This window comes from Hypanus sabinus, chromosome 21 (assembly GCF_030144855.1).
Source record: "Hypanus sabinus isolate sHypSab1 chromosome 21, sHypSab1.hap1, whole genome shotgun sequence".
Lineage (NCBI taxonomy): Eukaryota > Metazoa > Chordata > Chondrichthyes > Myliobatiformes > Dasyatidae > Hypanus > Hypanus sabinus.
This window is the reverse complement of record NC_082726.1, coordinates 2,491,358-2,514,838: the sequence shown is the minus strand read 5'-3', so window position 1 is coordinate 2,514,838 and position 23,481 is coordinate 2,491,358. Positions and strand designations below refer to the sequence as shown.

Genomic DNA, 23,481 nt, shown 5'->3' with positions numbered 1-23,481 from the left:
AAAACTAACACAAAATGGTGCAAAAAAAAATAGAATTAGAAAACAGACCATCCCCCCACCCCCCAAGAGAAAGAGAAAAAGCCAAAATATGACCTAAAAAGGGAAAAAGTAAGACTAATCCTACCCCCATGTCAGCTGAAGAACACTCCATATATAAAGGATATATATAAAAGAATCACCCCAACTTTAAAAATTAAAATCGCTGTAATAAAAACCATATTTCTAAGTATAGTTAGTTGTAAAAAAAATAAAAATATAATCACTTAAAAAAAACTTATAAATCGGGCTCTAGCCCAGACAAAACAAAAAATATTTAAGCTATGATAAGCGATGCATTGTAGGAAGAAGACGAAAGAAAGAAAAAAAATAACGCCATCTTAAGCAAAACCAAAAATCTTTTTCAAAAAACCACCATCTTAATCAAAGAAAAATTCACCTTCAAAGAATTAAAAATATACCTTCGAAGGAACAAAGTTAATGGACAAGTATGTAGTATAATAGTTAAAGTGTATAAGGCAGAACAATTAATATAGAAAACACACTTTAACTTAAGTATAAAGTATAGGATGAACCTACACCAATAACCAGATTTTAATTCTGGTTTAAGAGATCGAGAACCATCTTACACGATCAAAATCGTTCATTTATTAGAGACCGGTGTCTGTAATGTAGGGAAGTTCTCCTCCAGATATTTTCTCGCTTCTGAAGTTGAAAGGAAAACCTGTCGTGAAGCATTCGACAGAGAAATTCGGAGCTTCGCAGGGTATAGGAGCGCAGGTTTCAGATTTTTCTCATAACATTCAGCCATCAACGGTTTAAAAAGAAGCCTTCTTTTTAAAAAGTCAGGGCTAAAGTCTTCGACCAGGAGGAAGCAGAATTCTTTGAATTTAATCATTCCTGCCCGATGAGCTGCTCGTATAAGTTGTTCTTTGTCATGTACATAATGGAACCGGACAATTACCACCGAAGGTTTGTCTGTAACACTCGGTTATCGACGCCGAATTCTATGTGCCCGATCCAATAAAGGGGGGTTATTCGGGAAAATCGTCGGAAACGCTTCTTTTAAAAGTTGAGCAAAATATTTCGAAGGGTCATCTTTTTTCAATGCCGTCTGGAAGACCAAGTATACGTAAGTTCTGTCTTCTGGACCGATTCTCAAAATCGTCACTCTTGGCTTTAAGGGCTTCCATCAGCTTAATGGTCGAAATTAAATCCTGTTGCAGTTTTTCAATAGTCAAATCTCGCTTCCGAGCATCTTCTTGCAAAGACGCAATAAGAGCTTGTTGCTGCTTAATTACTAAATCCGTCTTAACCATGTACTCTTGAAAAGCCTTTATATCTTCTTTAAAAAATTGTTGTAGTTCAGCAAATTTTTTATCTAAAACCTCCATAAACACTTCAAAAGTTAATTGAGTTTGTTGTGGCGGAGCCTGTTTCTTTCCGTTACCGTTCTGATTGCGTCCGGGGTCCCATCCCTTAGACCTGAGAGACATTTCTGTTTGCATATCTTCAAAAGTTCACAACAAACTCTTGGCAGTAAATTTTAAAAAAAATGAACAAAGAAACTTCCGGTATAGGTAAAAATAAGCTGAATAAGGGTGATCAAAGGTTAAAAAAAAAGTAAAGGTTATGGAGTGAATCCAAAACAGTACTCACTCCATGAGCGTCTCCAGCTGACCTCGCAATAATTTCTTTAATCTTATCAACCAATAAAAGAGTTTCCTTCTTAATATGTTTTCTCAAACCAACAGAATAGGAGATAATCTGTCCACGTATATATGCTTTAAAAGTGTCCCAAAGTATTCCGCAGGAAATTTCATCAGTGGAATTAGTTGAAAAGAAGAAATCAATCTGTTCCTTCATAAATTTAATGAAATCTGGATCTTGCAGTAAGGTAGAATCAAATCACCATTGCTCAGTACTAGAAGCTGTATCCATTAATTTAATAGAAAGTTTAATTGGAGCATGATCAGAGATGGCGATAATGTCATAGTTACAACCAGTTACAGATGGAATAAAATGAGAGTCAATGAAAAAATAGTCAATTCTCGAGTAAGAATGATAAACATATGAGAAAAATGAAAACTCTTTGTCCTTAGGATGCAGAAATCTCCAAATATTGTAAATTCCATTATCAGTCAAAAGAGAATTGATGTAAGTGGCCGACTTATTTGGTAAAGTCTGAATAGATATAGATCTACCCAGCAAAGGATTTAAACAGCAGTTGAAGTCACCACCCATTATTAACATATATTCATTTAGATTAGGTAGTGAAGTAAATAAAGACTTAAAGAAATCAGGATAATCCACATTTGGAGCATAAACATTAACCATAGCAACCTTATTAAAAAGTAACCCAGTAATTAACAAAAATCTACCACTCGGATCCGAAATAATATCGTGTTGAATGAATGTAATAGAGGAGTCAATAAAAATTGAAACTGCTTTTACTTTGGCATTCGAATTCGAATGGTACTGTTGATCCCACCAAAACCTAAAAAAATGTTGATTATCCTCTTTCCTCACATGAGTTTCTTGTATAAAAATAATATGTGCATTCAGTCTTTGGAATACTTTAAAAATCTTTTTCCGTTTAATTGGATGGTTTAAGTCATTAGTATTCCAAGAGACAAAATTAATGGTCTGAGCCATATTTCTAAAACCACCAGAACCCCATTTCCTGCCATTTCCAGCACTTACTGAGTTAACTTAAACACATTTAGTTGTTTGAACAATTTTCAACTATGGTGCTTAATTATTTATAATTGCCTTCAAAACCTCAATTAGTTTAAATAATTCAGTATAGCTAATGATCAATAGTTTTACTTTTTAACTACTGTGTGTCAGAGGCATTCAAATGTCTCTGAACCTGGTGTAGAACAAGCATTTCTGCCAAGTGTAAGGGACTAAGGGACGATATTTTCAAAGAAGTTAATCAAGGTAGAGGTGAATCATTCTGATGAAATATTGACCTGAAACATCCATTCTGTATCTCTCCACACAAATGCTGCATGACCTGTAAAACATTTCTAGTACAAAAAGATGTCAGAAAAGATGCTGGCATTGGAGAAGCTTCAGAGGAGGTTCACAAGGATGATTTTGGGAATGAAATGATTATCATACGAGGAACATTTGACAGCTCTGGGCCTGTACTCAATGGAATTTAGAAGAATGGGGGGGGGATCTCATTGAAACCTTTAGAATGTTGAATGGCCAAGACAGAGTAGATGTGGAAAGGATGTTTCCCATGGTGGGAGAGTCTAGGACAAGAGAGCACAGCATCAGGATAGAGAAGCATCTATTTAAAATAAAGATGTCGATAAATTTCTTTAGCCAGGGGATGGTGAATTTGTGAAATTTATTACCTTAGGCAGCTGTAGAGGCCAGGTTATTAAGGCAGAGCTTGATAGGTTCTTGATTGAACACCGCATCAAAGGTTACAGAGAGAAGGCTGGGGAATGGGACTGAGGAGGGGAATAAAGGATCAGCCATGATTGAATGGCGGAGTAAACTCACTGGGCCAAATGGCCTAATTCTGCTCCAATGTCTTATGGTTTTATAGTCTATGGCTGTGAATTGAGCCACTCATGTAAACAATGCTCCAGTGGAAAGCCAGTTTAGGGTTGCTTTGGAGCAGTTTGAAACTAGCCAATAACACTTTATGTGGTGTGACTTTACTAAGATCAGCAATCAATTCCTCTGTCAGAATTGGTTTCCATAACATGTATGACCTGTAAGAGAATGCTTAACTTCTAAACTTCTAAACTACTAAAATGTCTAAACTTCTGAAGACTGGATGCCTCCAGACCCAATCACTTGGGTCTTCCCATATTGCTGCTCCTGGGCAAAGCAATTTATCCTCAGTCATTTTTAATGACCATACATATAAAGCAATTTTGTGCAACATTTACGTTAAACCTAGTTCCACTGATAAAGATCAGCTTTCTGTCACATGTACACCAAAACATACAGTGAAATGTGTCCTTTGCGTCGAAGACCAATGCAATCTGAGGATGATTAAGTGTCACCATTCTTCCAACATCAGCATAGCATAACCACAACTTACTAACTCTAACCTGTACATCTTTGGAATATGGGAGGAAACCAGAGCACCTGGAGGAAACCCATGCAGTCAAAGGGAGAATGTACAAACTCCTTGCTGACAGTGGCAAGCATTGAACTCCAATGATTGCGATCACTGGCACTGTAAAGTACTTAGCTAACTGCTACGCTACCATGTTGCCTAATGGAATCAGCTTTGGAAATAGGGTGCAACATGCCGTTGTTATTGTATTACTACACGTGCAGGATTAACAAAAGCTACTGCAGATAATTTCCAACATCAGGATTCATGATAATTTCCATTGTCTTAAATGATAAATACTGTAGGTAGTAAAAAAAAACACATCAATAATTCCAAAAATGAATGGCAAAAATAGCCTCAGAGATAGAGTAGAAACATCAGGCAATATTTAAAAGTGGTATTCATCTAAGGTAAGTTACAGGAGGTCAGAGAATGAAATGTAGAACATACACAGTAACCAACAATTTGGTGCCTGTGACATTACATATCAATGAGGTTTTTAATAGATCAGGATTCAACAGGAAGCCCCTCAGTATATAATATTCCCTTTCATCTGTGCTATGTCACCAATCATTTGAATTACCCAAGGAGCATCTCGACACACATGCTAGTAGCAAACATCCAGAGATGGGAAGAAGGAATAATTGCACCTTTCACAATATTCATAACATTCCAACAGGCCAAGGCCAAAAATGCTTTGAATGGAAGATAATGTTGTGTTGTAATGCGGACAATGCAAGAACAAATACATATTCACCAGAGAACAAGAAAGCTTGTGTTTTTTTTAATCAAATGGCTCCCTATGTTTTTGGGCCCACCAGTCAGGACAGAGTGGCACATTCAAAACAACAGCACCAAAAATGTACTGCTCCCTCACAAGTGAGACTTGAACTCTCATTTTCACATGCTTAGATTACTCCTAATCCTTTCCTGAATACATTCTTTGCAAATATCAATAAATGTGTTTATGGTATAGGAACTGAACTAACATTAAAGTGAATTCTTACTTGATTTCTCCAAGTAATGAAAGGAGTCGAGGCTGGGGTAGATGAGAGGCAGCCACACGTGATAAAATTCCAAAGAATCGTTCACCCATTACTATATCCATGGGAGTTACCTGTTACAAATGATAGAAGGGAGGATCTTAAGTCTTTGCTAACAAATACTTTCACATTATAATGGAACAAGTTGCTGGCAAAACTTGTGTGAGAAACTAATAGAGGGGCAAACAGTTGTACACATTCCTGTCAACCTTGTATCTACAGAAGCAGATGAAATACTTAGGGTATTAATTTGTCAGAAGAGACGAGTGTGGTAGAGGCATGAGAGTGTCTGTTCACTTTCTGAGATTACTTCAACAGAATGAAATGGAATGCAAACTTCTAAGGATGTAAAGGTGTTGTTGTGCCTTCATAGTAATGACATTTAAGTGATGGTCCCAGGATATATCCTCTGATATGTTAACGCCAAAGAATTTAAAGTTACCGACCCTCTCCATCTCTATTCTAATGTTCTCCAATAGTAACATAATTCATTAACACAAGAGATTCTACAGATGCTGGAAATCCACAGTAACACACACAAAATGCTGGAGGAACTCACCAGGTCAGGCAGCATCTATGGAGGGGAATAAACAGTTGATGTTTTGGGCCAAAATGTGAAAGACTCTAGCAGTATGCCAGAAGTTCAAGAGTTCAGGGGGGCAGAAGTAAGTGCAGCTGCTACTACGAGGGAGAAGGTGCTTGGGAAAACGAGAGGTCTGAAGGTAGATAAATCAACTTGACTATATGGACTACACTCCAGGGTTCTGAATGAGGTAGCTGAAGAGATTGTGAAGGTATTAGCATTTATCTTTCAAGAATCAATAGATTCTGGCATGTTTCCAGAGAGCCTCATGAAATCTTCTGGAACCATGCCATCTACACAAACCATTGATGCAGAAAAGTAGCATCCATCATCAGGGATCCCACACTATCAGGTCACGCTCTCTTCTCACTGTTGCCATCAGGAATAAGGTACAGGAGTCTCGGTACTCACACCACCAGGTTCAGGAACAGTTATTATCCCTCAACCATCAGGCTCCTGAACCAAAGTGTTCATTCAACTTCACAGGCCTCATCATTAAAATGCTCCCACAACCTATGAATTCACTTTCAAGTAATCTTCATCTCATGTTCTCAATATTTATTGCTTATTTATTTATTATTTTTATTATTTGTTCCTTTTTAGCATTTGCACAGTTTGTTGTCTTTTGTATACTGGTTGAATGCCTAAGTTGGTGTGGTTTTTCATTGATTGTAAAGGTAGTCCCTGAGTTACGAACGTCCAACTTACGGACAACTTGTATTTACAAACTGAGGAAGGAGAAACACTGCCACCTACAATTTAAATTCCCACGTGGAATATTGTGGAGGATCAAATACCCAAACCCAGCACTGCCCCCACTTAACCTGTCTCAGTGCAGTGGATTTTAGGAGCCGGGGAATTCAGTGCTGTGGTCCTTAGGATCTAGCAGACCTCGGGAGCCGGCGGAGGTCGGGACCTGCCACCCGCAGTGTTTCTGTTCTGTTGATGGGAAGTGATCGTGATTGACAATAAAGTGGAAATAATAAAGCGTTTGGAAAAAGGTGAAACGCCATCGGTCATTGGAAAAGCGTTAGGCTACAGTCAGTCAATGATCGGAACAATTTTAAAAGATAAAGGATAAAGTGAGAATAATGGAGCATGTGAAAGGCCCTGGCCCGATGAAAGCTATAATTATTACCGAGCAACGCAGTGGTTTAATTATTAGAATACATATGTTTCTTAAGTGTTTTATATGCATAGGAAGGTAAAATATATACTATATACTAAGACAAACGTTTGACTAACTGACGCTAAATAATACCGGATGTACTTGTTCCAACCTACATACAAATCCGACTTAAAGACGGACTCAGGAACGGAACTTGTTCATTACCCGGGGACTGCCGGTAATGGTTAATATTATGATGCAATTATTAAGTATGCTTGCAAGAAAATTAATCTCAGAGCTGTATATGGTGACATATATGTCCTTTGATAATAAATTTACTTTGATCTTTGACTGGAAAGTTGCAAATGTCACTCCACTCCAAGAAGGGAGGGAGGGAATATATGCAAATATATCTGTTATCAATTAAGCTGGCCGGTTGCATAGTGGTGTCAGCACCAGACTTCGAGGCAAATGAATCTGAGTTCAAATCCGACTAGCTGCTTGCACGCTTTCCACCTAAAACAGTTAAGTGCTAAGGAAATGGCAAAAAAGAAACAACAAAAACTGTTATTAACATAAAGGGAACCAGTGAATTTGTCATAAAGTTAGTTCAAAGTACATTTATTATCAAATTATGTTCGCTTTATACAACCTTGAGATTCATTTCCTTACAAGGAGCCACAAAACAAAGAAACTTGATAGAACCCATTCAAAAAAGACCATCAAACACTCAGAGTGCAGAAATTAAAAAAAAAAGCAATCAATGGAAGCAAATAACATTCAGAACTGAAGTTCATGAAAGTGAGTCCACAGCCAATCCAGGAGCTCATTAGTTTCAGGATACAGCCTCAGTTCAGCAAAGAGATGAGTAAACCTTGGGAGCAGCGAGCTGAACGCTGGCTCATCCCTCACCTCCAGCCTCAACACCCTGACCTTTTCAATCTGGCTGGGTGCTTAAATCGGCCAAATCTCAGATCCTTCCTTGCTCTAGGACCTGGGCCCTGCAGCTTTGATATGCTTTCGGGCCCGGGACCCGTTACCTCAATTTAGTCCGTACCCGACCTTCCCAGCACTTAAATCAGCCAAACATCAGCTTGTTCCTCACTTTTGGGTCCGGGCCTTGCAGCTTCAATTCAACCTGTACACACCATGCCACAAACATCCTGCACCTTCAAGACTTAACTTCTCACCACAAAAATGCCAGTTTGTACAGGCAGTTCAAAAGATGAACTCCAAAAGAGAAGTTACAGGCTATTGATTACAGGGATTGTTTTTGAGAGAATGTAGGGTTAATAAAATAGTTAGTAGTTTTCTTTGCTGCCAGCAAGTGTTTGCTGAGCCATCTTAAATGGGAAGACTGTGACTTGATATATGAGGTCAGTACACATTATTCTGACTCATGGAATTATTATATCTGTGTGGGTTAATGAATAGTCAGGAGGGAGAGAATATGAATTAACTGTATTTTACATGGTGGCACTCTGTGACCAGTAAGGTACTACAAAGATCAGTGCTTAGCCCCCTGCTCTACTCACCTATACCTATGACTGTGAGGCTAAGTACAGCTCCAATACTGTAGTTAAGTTTGCTGATGACACCACTATTGGCCAAATTAAAGGTGGTGATAAAACAGCATATAGGAGGGAGATTGAAATCTGGTTGAATGGTTTCCATAACAACAACCATTCACTCAATGTCAAAACAAAAGAGCTGATAATTGACTGCAGAAAGAAGAAGCTGGAGGTCCAGGAGTTTTGTGTGTTATTCCAAAGATTGGCAGGCTTACCTCAACACCATTTATTTTTTGAAGACCAAAATGATTAAGCCTGAAGAGAACGTAGTACTTCCAGAGAGTGAAGTTCACCACTGGGTTCCCCTGAGGACTGACGGTAAGCTGGTCCAGTCGGCGACCCAGTGCCAGCGCATTGAACTGCTGCAGTTTGTGCAGATTGGTGTCCTGGAACTTGAAGTGCTGTGAGGAAGTGACACAAGAAGTGGATTGGATGCAAAGCTCTTGCCTCAATTTTCTCATTAAGGTCACTGACAATGAACACTAACAATATAAAATCTGTATTAAAGAAATAAAAATGATTGTTATCACAGATAGACAGGACAAACAACAATAGACAACATTTCAAAGAAAACTATTGTCCTGATGTATAATTTCAGACATTGACACTAATAGCTACAAGAGTGGGCTGAAAACTCTGCTCAGGATGACCTGTGTTAGGATACAAATAAACATTCTGAAAACAGGCAGCAGGTGAGGGAAGGGTTAACGTGTAAACTTCCTGGTTATTTATTTAGAGATACAGCGCAGAACAGACCCTTCCAGCCCAATGAGTTACAACACCCAGCAAAACACTGATTTAGCCCCAGCCCAATCACAGGACAATATACAATGACCAATTAACCTGCTAACTGGTAAGTCTTTGGACTGTGGAGGAAACCAGAGCTCCTGGAGGAAATCCACGGGAGCATGGGAAAGAACGTTCAAACTTGCACTGGAATTGAATTCCAACACTCTGAGCTGTAGTAGTGTCACACTAACTGCCTCACCAGCATGGCACACTCAGATTCTGTCTGATTAGCTCAGTCTGCCCAATAGCTTTTGCTTATTATTTCATACCAGTATGTTCCTGTTTTAGCAGAGGATATGTAAAGGAGCAGAGAGATCCAGTCCCCCAGCCCTTGGAAGGGGTGAAGATTCCACACAAATAACTAAAACTGAATTCCTTCCTATTCTCTCTATTCCCTATTTACTAAGGATATCACCTTTCTTGTAATTTCTCCCTAGTCCCAGCCCATGTAATTTCACTGTTCAATCACTGAGAAACTTTGTAATCGCTCCCCAGTCCCGGCCCAACATAATCTCACTGTTCAATCAGTGATTCACTTTGTATTCTCTCACCAGTCCTGACCCCATGTAATCTCACTGTTCAATCACTGAGACACTTTCTAATCTCTCCCCAGTCCCAGCCCGACCTAATATCATTGTTCAATCACAGATACACTTGGTAATCTCTCCCCAATCCGTACCACATGTAATCTCACTGCTCAATCACAGACACTTTGCACTCTCTCCTCAGACGCAGCCCCAAGTAATCACTGAGACACTTTCTAATCTCTCCCCAGTCCTTCGCCCCATATAATCTCACTGTCCAATCACTGAGTTACATTGTAATCTCTCCCCAGTCCCAGCCCCATGTAATCTCACTGCTCAGTCACTGAGACAGTTTCTAATCACTCCCCAGTCCCAGCCCCATGTAATCTCACTGCTCAATCACTGAGACAGTTTCTAATCACTCCCCAGTCCCAGCCCCATGTAATCTCACTGCTCAATCACTGAGACAGTTTCTAATCACTCCCCAGTCCCAGCCCCATGTAATCTCACTGCTCAATCACTGAGACAGTTTCTTATCACTCCCCAGTCCCAGCCCCATGTAATCTCTCTGCTCAATCACTGAGACAGTTTCTTATCACTCCCCAGTCCCAGCCCCATGTAATCTCACCTATCAATCACTGAGACAGTTTCTAATCACTCCCCAGTCCCAGCCCCATGTAATCTCACCGATCAATCACTGAGACAGTTTCTTATCACTCCCCAGTCCCAGCCCCATGTAATCTCACCTATCAATCACTGAGACAGTTTCTTATCACTCCCCAGTCCTGTCCCCATGAAAGGTCACTGTTCAATCACATCAACACTTCCTCATCTCTCCTCAGTCCTGGCCCCACATAATCTCACTGTTTAATCACTGAGACACTTTGTAATCTCTCCCCATTCACGGCCCTTGAAATCTCACTGTTCAATCACTGAGGCACTTTCTAATCTCGTCCCAGTCCCAGCCCCTTATAATCTCACTGTTGAATCACAGAGGCCCTCTGAAATGTCTTCCGAGTCTAGACCCATTTAATCTCACTGTTCAATCACAGGGACAATCTTGGACAATGTCTCCCATCCACTCCATAATGTACTGGTTAGGCACAGGAGTACATTCAGCCAGAGACTCATTCCACGGAGATGCAATACTGAGCTTCATTGGAAGACATTCCTGCCTGTGGCCATCAAACTTTACAGCTCCTCCCTCGGAGTGTCAGACGCTCTGAGCCAATAGGCTGGTCCTGGACTTATTTCCACTTGGCATAATTTACTTATTATTATTTAATTATTTCTGGTTTTATTTTGCTATATTTCTACTCTGTTCTAGGTTGGTGCAACTGTAACAAAACCCAGTTTCCCTCGGGATCAATGAAGTATGTCTGTCTGTCTGACACTTTGGAAACTCACCCTAGTCCCCGCCCAATGTAATCTCAGTGTTCAATTACTGAGACACTTTCTAATGTCTCTTCAATTCCAGCCCGATGTAATCTCACTGTTCAGTCACTGAGATACTTTGTAACATCTCCGCAGTAGTGGCCGCACATAATCTCACTGTTCAAACACTGAGGCACTTTCTAATCTCTCCCCAGTCCCAGCCCCATGTAATCGCCCTATTCAATCACTGAGGCACTTTGTAATCTCCCCACTCCCGGCCCCATGAAATCTCACTGTTCAATTACAGAGACACTTTGTAATCTCTCTCCAGTTACGGCCCCATGTTATCTCATTATTTAATCTCAGAGACACTTTCTAATATCTTCCCAGTCCCAGTCCCATGTTATATCACTGTTCATTCACTGAGGCAATTTGTAATCATTCCCCATTAATGGCCCCACCCAATCTCACTGTTCAATCACAGCGACACTTTCTCATCTCTCCCCAGTCTCGGCCCCACATAATCTCACTGTTCAATCACAGCGACACTTTCTCATCTCTCCCCAGTCTCGGCCCCACATAATCTCACTGTTCAATCACAGCGACACTTTCTCATCTCTCCCCAGTCTCGGCCCCACATAATCTCACTGTTCAATCACAGCGACACTTTCTCATCTCTCCCCAGTCCCAGCCCGACGTAAACTCAGTGTTGAGTCACTGAGATACTTTGTAATCTCTCCCCAGTCACGGCCCATGAAATCTCACTGTTCATTCTCTGAGGCACTTTCTAATCTTGTCCCAGTCCCAGCCCCTTAATATCTCACTGTTCAACAATTGAGACACTTCGTAATCTCTCACTAGCCCTCGCCCCATGGAAACTCACTGTTGAATCACAGAGACACTTTCTAATCTTGTCCCAGTCCTGGCCCAATGTAATCTCATTGTTCAATTGGGGCACTTTGTCATCTTTCCCCAGTCTCAGCCCCAGCCCCATGTAATCTCACAGTTCAACCACTGAGGAATATTGTAATCTGTCCCTAGTCCTGTCCCCAGGTAATCTCACTGTTCAATCACTGAGACACTTTCTAATATCTCCCAAGTCCCAGTCCCATGTCATACCACTGTTCATTCACTGAGGCAATTTGTAATCACTCCCTATTACCAGCCCCACATAATCTCACTGTTCAATCGCTGACAAATTTTCTAATCTCTCCCCAGTGCTGTCCCCATGAAAGGTCACTGTTCAATCACAGTGACACTTTCTCATCTCTCCCCAGTCCTGGCCCCACATAATCTCACTGTTTAATCACTGAGACACTTTGCAATCTCTCCCCAGTCCCACCCCGATGTAAACTCAGTGTTGAATCACTGAGATACTTTGTAATCTCTCCCCAGTCATGGCCCATGAAATCTCACTGTTCAATCACTGAGGCACTTTCTAATCTCGTCCTAGCCCCAGCCTCATGTAATCTCACTGTTGAATCACTAAAACAGTTTCCAATCTCGTCCCAGTCCTAGCTGCATGTAATCTCACTCTTCATTCACTGAGGCACTTTTTAATCTGTCCCCAGTCCTGGCCCCATGTAATCTCACTGTTTTTTCACTGAGACATTTTCTAATCTCTCCCCAGTCCTGTCCCCATGAAAGGTCACTGTTCAATCACAGCAACACTTTCTCGTCTCTCCCCCGTTCTGGCCACACATAATCTCACTGTTTAATCACTAAGACACTTTGCAATCTCTCACCAGTCCTTGCCCCATGTAAACTCACTGTTGAATCACAGAGACATTTTGTAACTTCTCCGCAGTCTGGACTCATTTAAACTCCCTATTCAATCGCTGAGACTCTTTCTAATCTTTCCCCAATCCCAGTCCCATGTCATATCACTGTTCAATCACTAAGCAATGTAATCACTCTCTGGTACCAGCCCCACATAATCTCACTGTTCAATCACAGGGACACTTTGTAATCTCTCCCTAGTCCCCGCCCAATGTAATCTCAGTGCTCAATCACTGAGATACTTTGTAACATCTCCGCAGCAGTGGCCCCACGTAATCTCACTGTTCAATCACTGAGACTCCTTCTAATATATCCCCAGTCCCAGTCCTATGTTATATCACTGTTCAATCACTGAGGCAATTTGTAATTGCTCCCTGTTACTGGCCCCGCATAATCTCTCTGTTCAATCTCTGTTCTAATCTCTCCCCAGTCCTGGCCCCATGTGATCTCAGAGTTCAGCCACTGAAACACTTTGTGATTGCTCCCCAGTTACAGCCCAAGTAAACTCACTATTCAATCACTGAAACACTTTCTAATCTCTCCCGAGTCTCAACCCCATGTGATGTTACTGTTCAATCACTGAGACACTTTGTTTATTCCTCTGGCCCAGAGACCTTAATTTTCACTCTTACTCTTTCTCACAGGATCCTTTCAATCTGACTCCCACAGTTATCCCTGCCCTCTCTCAATTCCTTACCATCCAAAAATTCTTACCAAAATATTTGGGAATTTAATCCTTAACCGTGGTAATATGGGAATGATGTCATCAAAGTCAATAAACATGAAAGAGACCGTTGTGACGGCAGCGGCTGCCTGTACGCCCCAGCTGCGTTCCAGGGATTCCAGAGCACCAAACCCATACAGGTGTAATGTGTCTCTGTCCAGCTCGGCCAGGTGAGACTCTGCAATTGACAGCCCTGACACTCCAGAAGTCAGCATCCCGTCAGACCTGCATAAACACACACAACTACAATTTTAAATTTTGTCAATCACTTCTGTCTCTGAAGTGTGGAAAGGCAGTTTGTAAAATTTCTCTGAGACTTTGGGACCTGAAATTTTTGCACTATCACTAATGTTAAGTATTCCCTGTTTTCAGAGAAGTAACTTCAAATAGCATCACCTTTTTGTGGAAGGTGTTCCCTACTCTCTGACAAAATCTGGAAGCAGTTTCCTCCCTTTGGGAATACAGAACAATTTACAGCTGAATTTTCCAATCAGCATTGTTAGTCAGAGTACTCTTGTATTTGAAAAGAACATGCCATTTTATCATCACGTCAATGCTATGGAATTTTTGCTGGGTTTACACCAAACCCATAGCTTCCCAAAGAACATAACAGGCAGGTGGCCAAAACAGTTCTGTTTGACTATTTTCATTCTTTTCTTCAATGTTCACACCCTACTTTCAGTGCAAAACTCAGATCTTGGTAAGTTGTACTGACTTCCTCATCCTCAATAATAGCAGAGTTCAGTTCCTGAATGCAAAAGGAAAATGTGAAGCAATTGGAATCTCAAACTAGAAATGCCTTGTGAATAATGACCATTTTAGCTTATTCCTGAGGTAGTCTCAACCAATTTGATCAATCGCAGCTGTCATTCAGATTCGAAGCAAAAAAGCTGCCAGTGGAATGGCTAAGGATTTCCGGAGCAAAGGCATTTTACTACTCAGGGTAAAGAGAGGCAGGAATGTGCAGGTGTGTGACATTAGCCAGTACAGCGGGAAAAGTTTAAAAAGAAGACTGCCATATCCAGCAGTGAGTGGAGTGAGAGGTAGCAGAGTGATAGGGCTTTGGCTCAACGGGCTTAGGCAGTAACGGGATGAGGTGAGGTAGGTTTACCTGCGTTAATTGTGGAGAGGAAGAATATGTGTGAGGCTGGTGTTCTGTGCTCTGTGTCAGATGTGGGAAGTCCTGGAGTAGCCCAGCCTCCCGGATGGCCACATCTTCACCTGGTGTGTTGAGCTGCAGCTCCTAAGGGACTGCGTTAGGGAACTAGAGTTGCAGCTCGATGACTTTTGTCTGGTCAGGGAGAGCGAGGAGGTGATAGAAAGGAGTTATAGGCAGGTGGTCACTCTGGGGCTATGTGGACAAGTGGATAACAGTCAGGTGAGGGAAGGGGAAGAGTCAGGTACTAGAGAGTACCCCTGTGGCTGTCCACCTGAACAATAAGTACTTTGGTTTGAGTACTGTTGGGGGGGGGGGGAACAGCCTACCTGGGGGAAGCAACAGTGGCCATCCCTCTGGCACAGAGTCCGGCCTTGTAGCTCAGAAGGGTAGGGAAAGGAAGAGGAAGGCAGTAGTGATAGGGGACTCTATAGTTAGGGGGTCAGACAGGTGATTCTGTGGATGCATGAAAGAAACTCAGATGGCAGTTTGCCTCCCAATTGCCAGGGTCCAGGGATGTTTCAGATCATGTCCATGATATCCTGCTGTGGGAGGGAGAACAGCCAGAGGTCATGGTACATATTGGTACCAATGACATAGGTAGGAAAAGGGAAGAGGTCCTGAAAACAGACTACAGGGAGTTGGGAAGGAAGTTGAGAAGCAGGACCACAAAGGTAGTAATCTCAGGATTATTACCTGTGCCATGCGACAGTGAGTATAGGAATAGAGTGAGGTGGAGGATAAATGTGTGGCTGAGGGATTGGAGCAGGGGTCAGGGATTCAGATTTCTGGATCATTGGGACCTCTTTTTGGGCAGGTGTGACCTGTACAAAAAGGACGGGTTGCACTTGAATCCACGGGGGACCAATATCTTGGCAGGGAGGTTTACTAAGGCTACTGGGGAGAGTTTAAACAAGGACTGATGGGGAGTGGGAGCCAAACTGAAGAGACTGGGGAAGAGGCGGTTGGCTCATAAAATCTTGGAGACAGTGTGTAAGGGAGAATAGGCAGGTGATAGAAAGGGACACGCTCAGACTGACAGTTTCAGATGTGTCTTTTTTAATGCAAGGAGGATTACGAACAAAGCTGATGAGTTTAGAGTGTGGATTAATACTTGGAGCTATGATGAGGTGGCCATTACAGAGACTTGGATGGCTCAGGGACAGGAAAAGTTACTTCAAGTGCCGGGTTTAGATGATTCAGAAAGGACAGGGAGGGAGGCAAAAGAGGTGGGGGTGTGGCACTGTTGGTCAGACATAGCGTCACGTCTGCAGAAAAGGTGGTCGTCATGGAGGGATTGTCTACGGAGTCTCTGTGGGTGGAGGTTAGGAAAAGGAAGGGGTCAATAACTTTACTGTGTGTTTTTTATAGGCTGCCCAATAGTAACAGGGATATCGAGGAGCAGATAGGGAAACAGATCCTGGAAAGGTGTAATAATAAGAGTTATCATGATGGGAGATTTTAATTTCCCAAATATCGATTGGCATCTCCCTAGAGCAAGGGGTTTAGATGGGGTGGAATTTGTTAGGTGTGTTCAGCTAGGTTTCTTGACACAATAAGCCTACAAGAGGAGAGACTGTACTTGATTAGGTATTGGGAAATGAACCTGGTCAGGTGTCAGATCTCTCAGTGGGAGAGCATTTTGGAGATGGTGATCATAATTCTATCTCCTTTACAATAGCATTGGAGAGAGATAGGAACAGACAAGTTAGAAAAGTGTTTAATTGAAGTAAGGGGAATTATGAGGCTATCAGGCAGGAACTTGGAAGCTTAAACTGGGAACAGATGTTCTCAGGGAAATGTACGGAAGAAATGTGGCAAATGTTCAGGGGATATTTGTGTGGAATTCTTCATGTTCCAATGAGACAGGGAAGTTATGGTAGGGTACAGGAACTGTGGTGTACAAAGGCTGTAATAAATCTAGTCAAGAAGAAAAGAAAAGCTTACAAAAGGTTCAGAGAGCTAGGTAATATTAGAGATCTAGAAGATTATAAGGCTAACAGGAAGGAGCTTAAGAAGGAAACTAGGAGAGCCAGAAGGAGCCATGAGAAGACCTTGGCAGGCAGAGTTAAAGAAAACCACAAGGCATTTTACAAGTATGTGAAGAGCAAGAGGATAAGACGTGAAAGAATAGGACCTATCAAGTGTGGCAGTGGAAAGTGTGTATGGAACCGGAGGAAATAGCAGATGTACTTAATGAATACTTTGCTTCAGTATTCACTATAGAAAAGGATCTTGGTGATTGTAGTGATTGCAGCAGACTGAAAAGCTGGAGCATGCAGATATTAAGAAAGGGGATGTGTTGGAGCTTTTGGAAAGCATCAAGACCGGAGCGGATGAGATGTACCCCAGGCTACTATGGAAGGTGAGGGAGGAGATTGCTGAGCCTCTGGTGATGATCTTTGCATCATCAATGGGGATGGGAGAGTTTCTGGAGGATTGGAGGGTTGTGGATCTTGTTCCCTTATTCAAAAAAGGGAGTAGAGATAGCCCAGGAAATTATAGACCAGTGAGTCTTACTTCAGTGGTTGGTAAGTTGATGGAGAAGATCCTGAGAGGCAGGATTTATGAACATTTGGAGAGGTCTAATATGATTAAGAGTAGTCAGCATGGTTTTGTCAAGGGCAGGTTGTGCCTTATGAGCCTGATTGAATTTTTTGAGAATGTGACTAAACACATTGATGAAGGAAGAGCAGTAGATGTAGTGTATATGGATTTCAGCAAGGCATTTGATATGGTACCCCATGCAAGGCTTATTGAGAAAGTAAAGAGGCATGGGATCCAAGGGGACATTGCTCTGTAGATCCAGAACTGGCTTGCCCACAGAAGGCAAAGAGTCGTTGTAGATGGGTTATATTCTGCATGGAGGTTGGTGACCAGTGGTGTACCTTAGAGCTCTGTTCTGGAACACCTTACTCTTCGTGATTTTTATAAATGACCTGGATGAGGAAGTGGAGGGATGGGTTAGTAAGTTTGCAGATGACACAAAGGTTGGAGGTGTTGTGGATAGTGTGGAGGGCTGTCCGAGGTTACAGCAGGACATTGATAGGATGCAAAACTGGGCTGAGAAGTAGCAGATGGTGTTCAACCCAGATAAGTATGAAGTGATTCATTTTGGTAGGTCAAATATGATGCCAGAATATTGACTCTTGGCAGCGTGGATGATCAGGGGGATCTTGGGGTCCGAGTCCATAGGACGCTCAAAGCAGCTGCGGAGGTTGACTCTGTGGTTAAGAAGGCATATGGTGTATTGGCCTTCATCAATCGTGGAATTGAATTTAGGAGCCGAGAGGTAATGTTGCTGCTATATAGGATCCTGGTCAGATCCCACTTGGAGTACTGTGCTCAGTTCTGGTCGCCTCACTACATGAAGCATGTGGAAACCATAGAAAGGGTGCAGAGGAGATTAACAGTGTTGTTGCCTGGATTGTGGAGCATGCCTTATGAAAACAGGTTGAGTGAACTTTGCCTTTTCTCCTTGGAGCGACGGTAGATGAGAGGTGACCTGATAGAGGTGTATAAGATGATGAGAGGCATTGATCGTGTGGATAGTCAGAGACTTCTTCCCAGGGCTGAAATGGCTGCCATAAGAGGGCACAGATTTAAGTGCTTGGGAGCAGATACAGAGGAGATGTCAGAGGTAAGTTTTTTACGCAGAGAGTAGTGAGTGCATGGAACGGGCTGCTGGCAACAGTGGTGGAGGTGGATATGATAGGGTCTTTTAAGAGACTTTTGGATAGGTACATGGAGCTTAGAAAAATAGAGGGCTATGGGTAAGATTGGTAACTTCTAAGGTAGAAGTTCGGCATAATTTTGTGGGCTGAAGGGCCTGTATTGCCCTCTAGGTTTTCTATGTTTCTAGATATATTGAATATGACATCTGACAACATCCACTCAGTGCATTAGATGTGCTCCTGAGCTAGCGGTACCCACTGAACAATGTGCACAGTTACTCTGTCTAGTTACTAACCTATGTCTATGTCTAAGTCTATGCACACATTAGGAAACAGATGAGCCAAACCCCCACCATCATCAATCTCCTTTTTATTAAAAAATGAACTACTGTACCTCCACTTTAAATGCTTCTAATGATAAAGCCTCCACAAGTCTATGGGATTGAAAATTTCAGACCTCATTCTGCTCAGTGAGGAGAAATTTCTCTGTACTTTAGTTTTAAATTACTAGAGCTTACCTCCCTTCATTTGAAACTCTTAACATCTCATTTGGTTCCCTTTTTCTCCTCGTGGCACAGCAGGCAGCATCTTTGCTGTTTCCATAGCATTTGACAGTTTTTTACAACCAACACTCAACCCAGCACAGATGGAAAACATGCAAGGAGCCAATCGGATTTGTACTCAGGACCATTTGCCTTGGAGTCTGGTGTGGTCGCCACAACACCACTGGTGGCTTTAAGATCTCATAAACAAAAGAATTCTGCAGATGCTGGAAGTCCAGATGAATACATACAAAACTCTTTAATCCTCTCCATAGATGCTGCCTAAACTGCTGAGTTCCCAGTTTTTGTGTGTGCCACTTTGACATCTCCCCTGTCAAGCCCTCTCAGGATCTTACAAGCTTCAATAAGATCATCCCTTATCCTTCTTTTCTTTTTCAATCTTTTTATTAAATTTCATATATAAAAAAAACAACACATAATAATGAACAGATTACAAATTCAATAAACTTGAAATTACATTAGTAATAGGATAATAATATCCTATTAAACATCAATCGACAAAAGGTACATAAATCAATCAAGTCTATATAAATATATATGAAAAAAACCCAAAAATAATCATCGAAAAAAGAAAAAAAAAATTGAAATTATATATGAGAAAAAGTATATATTGAAAAAAAAATACTAAACTAAACTAACATGGACAATAATAGCACTTTATAAATATATAAAGGTGTCAAGAAAAGAACTCCGGAACTCCATACCTGAACAAGGATAAGTAGAGAAAAGGATCTGAAATAGGCCAAATTAATTCATATGAAAGTGTCGAATAAATGGTCCCCAGGTTTCTTCAAATTTAATTGAAGAATCAAAGATAGTGCTTCTGATTTTTTCCAAACTCAAATAAGAAATGGTGGGAAAAAATTTTACAAATGGTTAATTCCTCTTCTATTTGTGCTAAACACGCTTTAATACAATTTAAAATTGTACATAGAGCTTATATGTCTAAAGATAAGCTTGCCCGATTTTACTCGCATGTCAATCCTCAATGTGACAGATGTCACTTAGAAGTGGCTTCATTGACTCACATGTTTTGGACATGTCCCACTTTACATAACTATTGGAAGGATATTTTTGATGTCATTTCCTCAGTATGGAATATCGATTTACAACCCCATTTTATTACTGCAATTTTCGGTATACCAAATGAAGATGGCAATCAGCTTTCCCCTTCAATCAGACGAATGATTGCCTTTGTAACATTAATTGCCAGAAGGTCTATATTACAAAACTGGAAAGAAGTAAATCCTCCTACTACATTTCAGTGGTTCTCCCATCCCTTATCCTTCTAAACTCCAGGAAACAGCTTTGAGCAGCCCAGTGACGGGAATACTACCTCTATCCTGAACATATTCTTTCGGGTTTCTTGCTTTGTGGTTACCTGTGACCAAGTAAATCTCAAGGTTATATAATTTATACATTCTTTGATAATAAATGAACATTAAATATATCTGCACTCGCTCAGCAAGTGTGCAGCTAAATCCCAGCAGCTGTCTAAAGATTACCAACAAATGAATTGCAGAGATTTGATAATGAATCTCACTAATAACTTCTAACAGCAAACAGGGAGAAGATTAGTTCAAGTTTAATTGTCATCCAACCATATACATGGAGAGAGTTAAATGAAACACCGTTCCTCTGGAGCCAAGAACAAAATAGCTACAATCACACACAGCACTTATAGTCACAATAATATAGCCCAAGTCCCTGAGTGACATGGTCTGAAGAGTCATTGTGCATGGATCCACATTTCTGCAAGAACAAGTACTCAGCAGTTCCTCATTCAGCAGATAAAGGCAAATCAACCACAGGCAATCCAGTTAATCTTCCAGAAGGTGAACACTGAAGAACAGCACCAATGGGAAGGGCCAATTCCCAACCCAGCACAGATTCCAGTGTGCTCACTGCACCTCTGTTCTCTCCCACACCACCTATGGCACCCCTCCCCAAGGCAGCTGTGACAGGTGATGCCGTGGTATGAAGAACTGGTTCGCTCAACAACTGCCCCCCCCCCTTTTGGTCTCACCAGTGAACCGGATGTGCAGTATTATAGAAACATAGAAAACCTACAGCACAATGCAGCATGAGTGAATCTGGAGATACTGGAAACAAATAAAAACACAAAATGCTGGCAGAACTCAGCAGGCCAGACAGCATCTATGGGAGGAGGTAGTGATGACGTTTCGGGCCAAAACCCTTCGTCAGGAGAACAATGCAGGCCCTTTGGCCCACAATGCTGTGCCGAACATGAACTTACTTTAGAAATTACCTATAGCCCTCTATTTTTCTAAGCTCCATGTACCTATCTAGGAGTCTGTTTAAAAAATCCTAACATATCTGCCTCTACCACCATTGCTGGCAGCCCATTCCATGCACTCACCACTCAGCATAAAAAACTTACCCCTGACATCTCCTCTGTACCTACTTCCAAGCATCTTAAAATTGTGCCCTCTTGTGGCCTGGGAAAAAGCCTCTGACTATCCACACAGTCTTTTCTTTTGCAATCTTTTATTATTATTATTAATATCAACAAATTAAATTGATACATAGATAATGGGATTACAAACATACACATTTCAACTGAAAATGAAAGAATACATAAACAATAGTTACAGTATAAATGAGTATTCCCAAATTATGGATGATACAAGTAACAAATAAACAAGGCAAACCTGGATATATCATAATATATCTTAAAAAAAACAGAAAAAAGAAAAAGAAAAAAAATTATGCAAAAACTAATCTAATAACTAATAAGGAAAAAATGAAAAAGAAAAATGAGAAAAAGAAAAAATGGAAAAAAAAGGGCTGTTTATAATATCTCACAAAAATACAAAATCATCAGTGTCGTCAACTCTGATCCTCTCAACATATATAAAATCAAAACTGGAAAAACAAATAGGCTTGGAACAGGGTCATATTACATCATATGAAAATATTGAATAAATCGTCTCCATATCTTTTCAAATTTAATAGGTATTAAATACAACACTTCTAATTTTTTCTAAATTTAGACATAACATAGTTTGAGAAAACCAATGAAATATGGTAGGAGGACTAATTTCTTTCCAATTCAACAAAATAGATCTTCTAGCCATTAATGTAAGAAATGCAATCATTCGACAAGCAGAAGAGGATAAATGGAGTGAGTCCATCATTGGTAAACCAAAAATTGCAGTAATAGGATGAGGTTGTAAATCAATGTTCAATACCGTAGAAATAATATCAAAAATGTCTTTCCAATATTTTTTCAAAAGCTAACACGACCAGAACATATGAGTTAAAGACGCTATCTCAGAATGACATCTGTCACAAATAGGATTTATATAGGAATAAAAATGAGCCAATTTATCCTTGGACATATGAGCCCTTAAACTGTATTAATGAATGTTTAGCACATATAGATGATGTATTAACTAATTGAAGAATTTTATCCCAATTCTCAATAGGGATAGTAAGGTTAAGTTCTCTTTCCCAATCATTTTTAATCTTATAGAAGGGCTCTGAACGTATCTTCATAATTATATTGTAAAGTTTTGATATTAGCCCTTTCTGAGAAGGATTTAGTTCAAACAAATTCTCCAAAATACCTGAAGACAAAATTTGGAAAAGTAGGAAGTACAGTATTTAAAAAATTCCTAATCTGTAAATAACTAAAAAAAATGAAATCTAGGCAAATTATATTTATTAGATAATTGTTCAAAGACACAAACAATTATCCAAAAATAAATCGGAAAATCGTAGTAATCCTTTAGTCTTCCAAGCTGAATAAGCTTGGTCTATAATAGAAGGATAAAAAAAGCAATTAGATACAATAGGAATATTTAAAACAAACTGAGTCAACCCAAAAAATTTCCAAAATTGAAACCATATACGTAAAGTATGTTTAACTATCGGATTGTCAATTCGTTCCGGCAATTTAGAAAGAGCAAAGGGAAGAGAAGACCCTAAAATAGAACCCAATGAAAATCCTTGTACAGATTTAATTTCCAGGTTCACCCAATGAGGGCTAAAAGATAAATCCCAATCAACATATCAAATATCGGATATTAACTACCCAATAATAAAATCTAAAATTAGGCAATGCCAATCCACCTTCCTTCCTTGCCTTCTATAAATATTTTTTACCTAATCTAGGATTTTTATTCTGCCATATATATGAGGAAATTTTTGAATCAACATTAGCAAAAAAAGATTTCAGAATCAAAATTGGTACCGCTTGAAATATATATAAAAACTTGGGTAAAATAACCATCTTAATAGCATTAATCCGACCTATCAGAGATAAAGATACTGGTGACCATTTAGTAAACAAACATTTAATCTGATCGATTAGGGGTAAAAATTTAACCTTAACTAAGTCCTTATAGTTTTTTTTGTGATTTTAATCCCTAAGTAAATAAAAGAGTCATTAACTAATTTAAAAGGTAAATTTCCATAAATTGAAACCTGTCTATTTAAAGGAAACAATTCTTATTAAGATTTATTAATTCTTAATCTTATTAAGAT

At 40.3% G+C, this 23,481-nt stretch overlaps 1 protein-coding gene across 3 annotated transcripts in view; it reads right to left on the bottom strand.

Annotated features, from left to right (window-relative positions):
- Positions 1-23,481, bottom strand: part of LOC132378741 (leucine-rich repeat-containing protein 49) — a 153,644-nt gene that overhangs the window by 19,803 nt on the left and 110,360 nt on the right. For all 3 annotated transcript variants that reach the window (XM_059945856.1, XM_059945855.1, XM_059945854.1), the window contains 3 exons: positions 13,570-13,804; positions 8,605-8,790; positions 5,092-5,201 (listed from right to left, as the gene is read on the bottom strand). In XM_059945856.1, the coding sequence (XP_059801839.1) occupies positions 5,092-5,201; positions 8,605-8,790; positions 13,570-13,804 (531 nt within the window). The remainder of the gene's footprint in view (positions 1-5,091; positions 5,202-8,604; positions 8,791-13,569; positions 13,805-23,481) is intronic.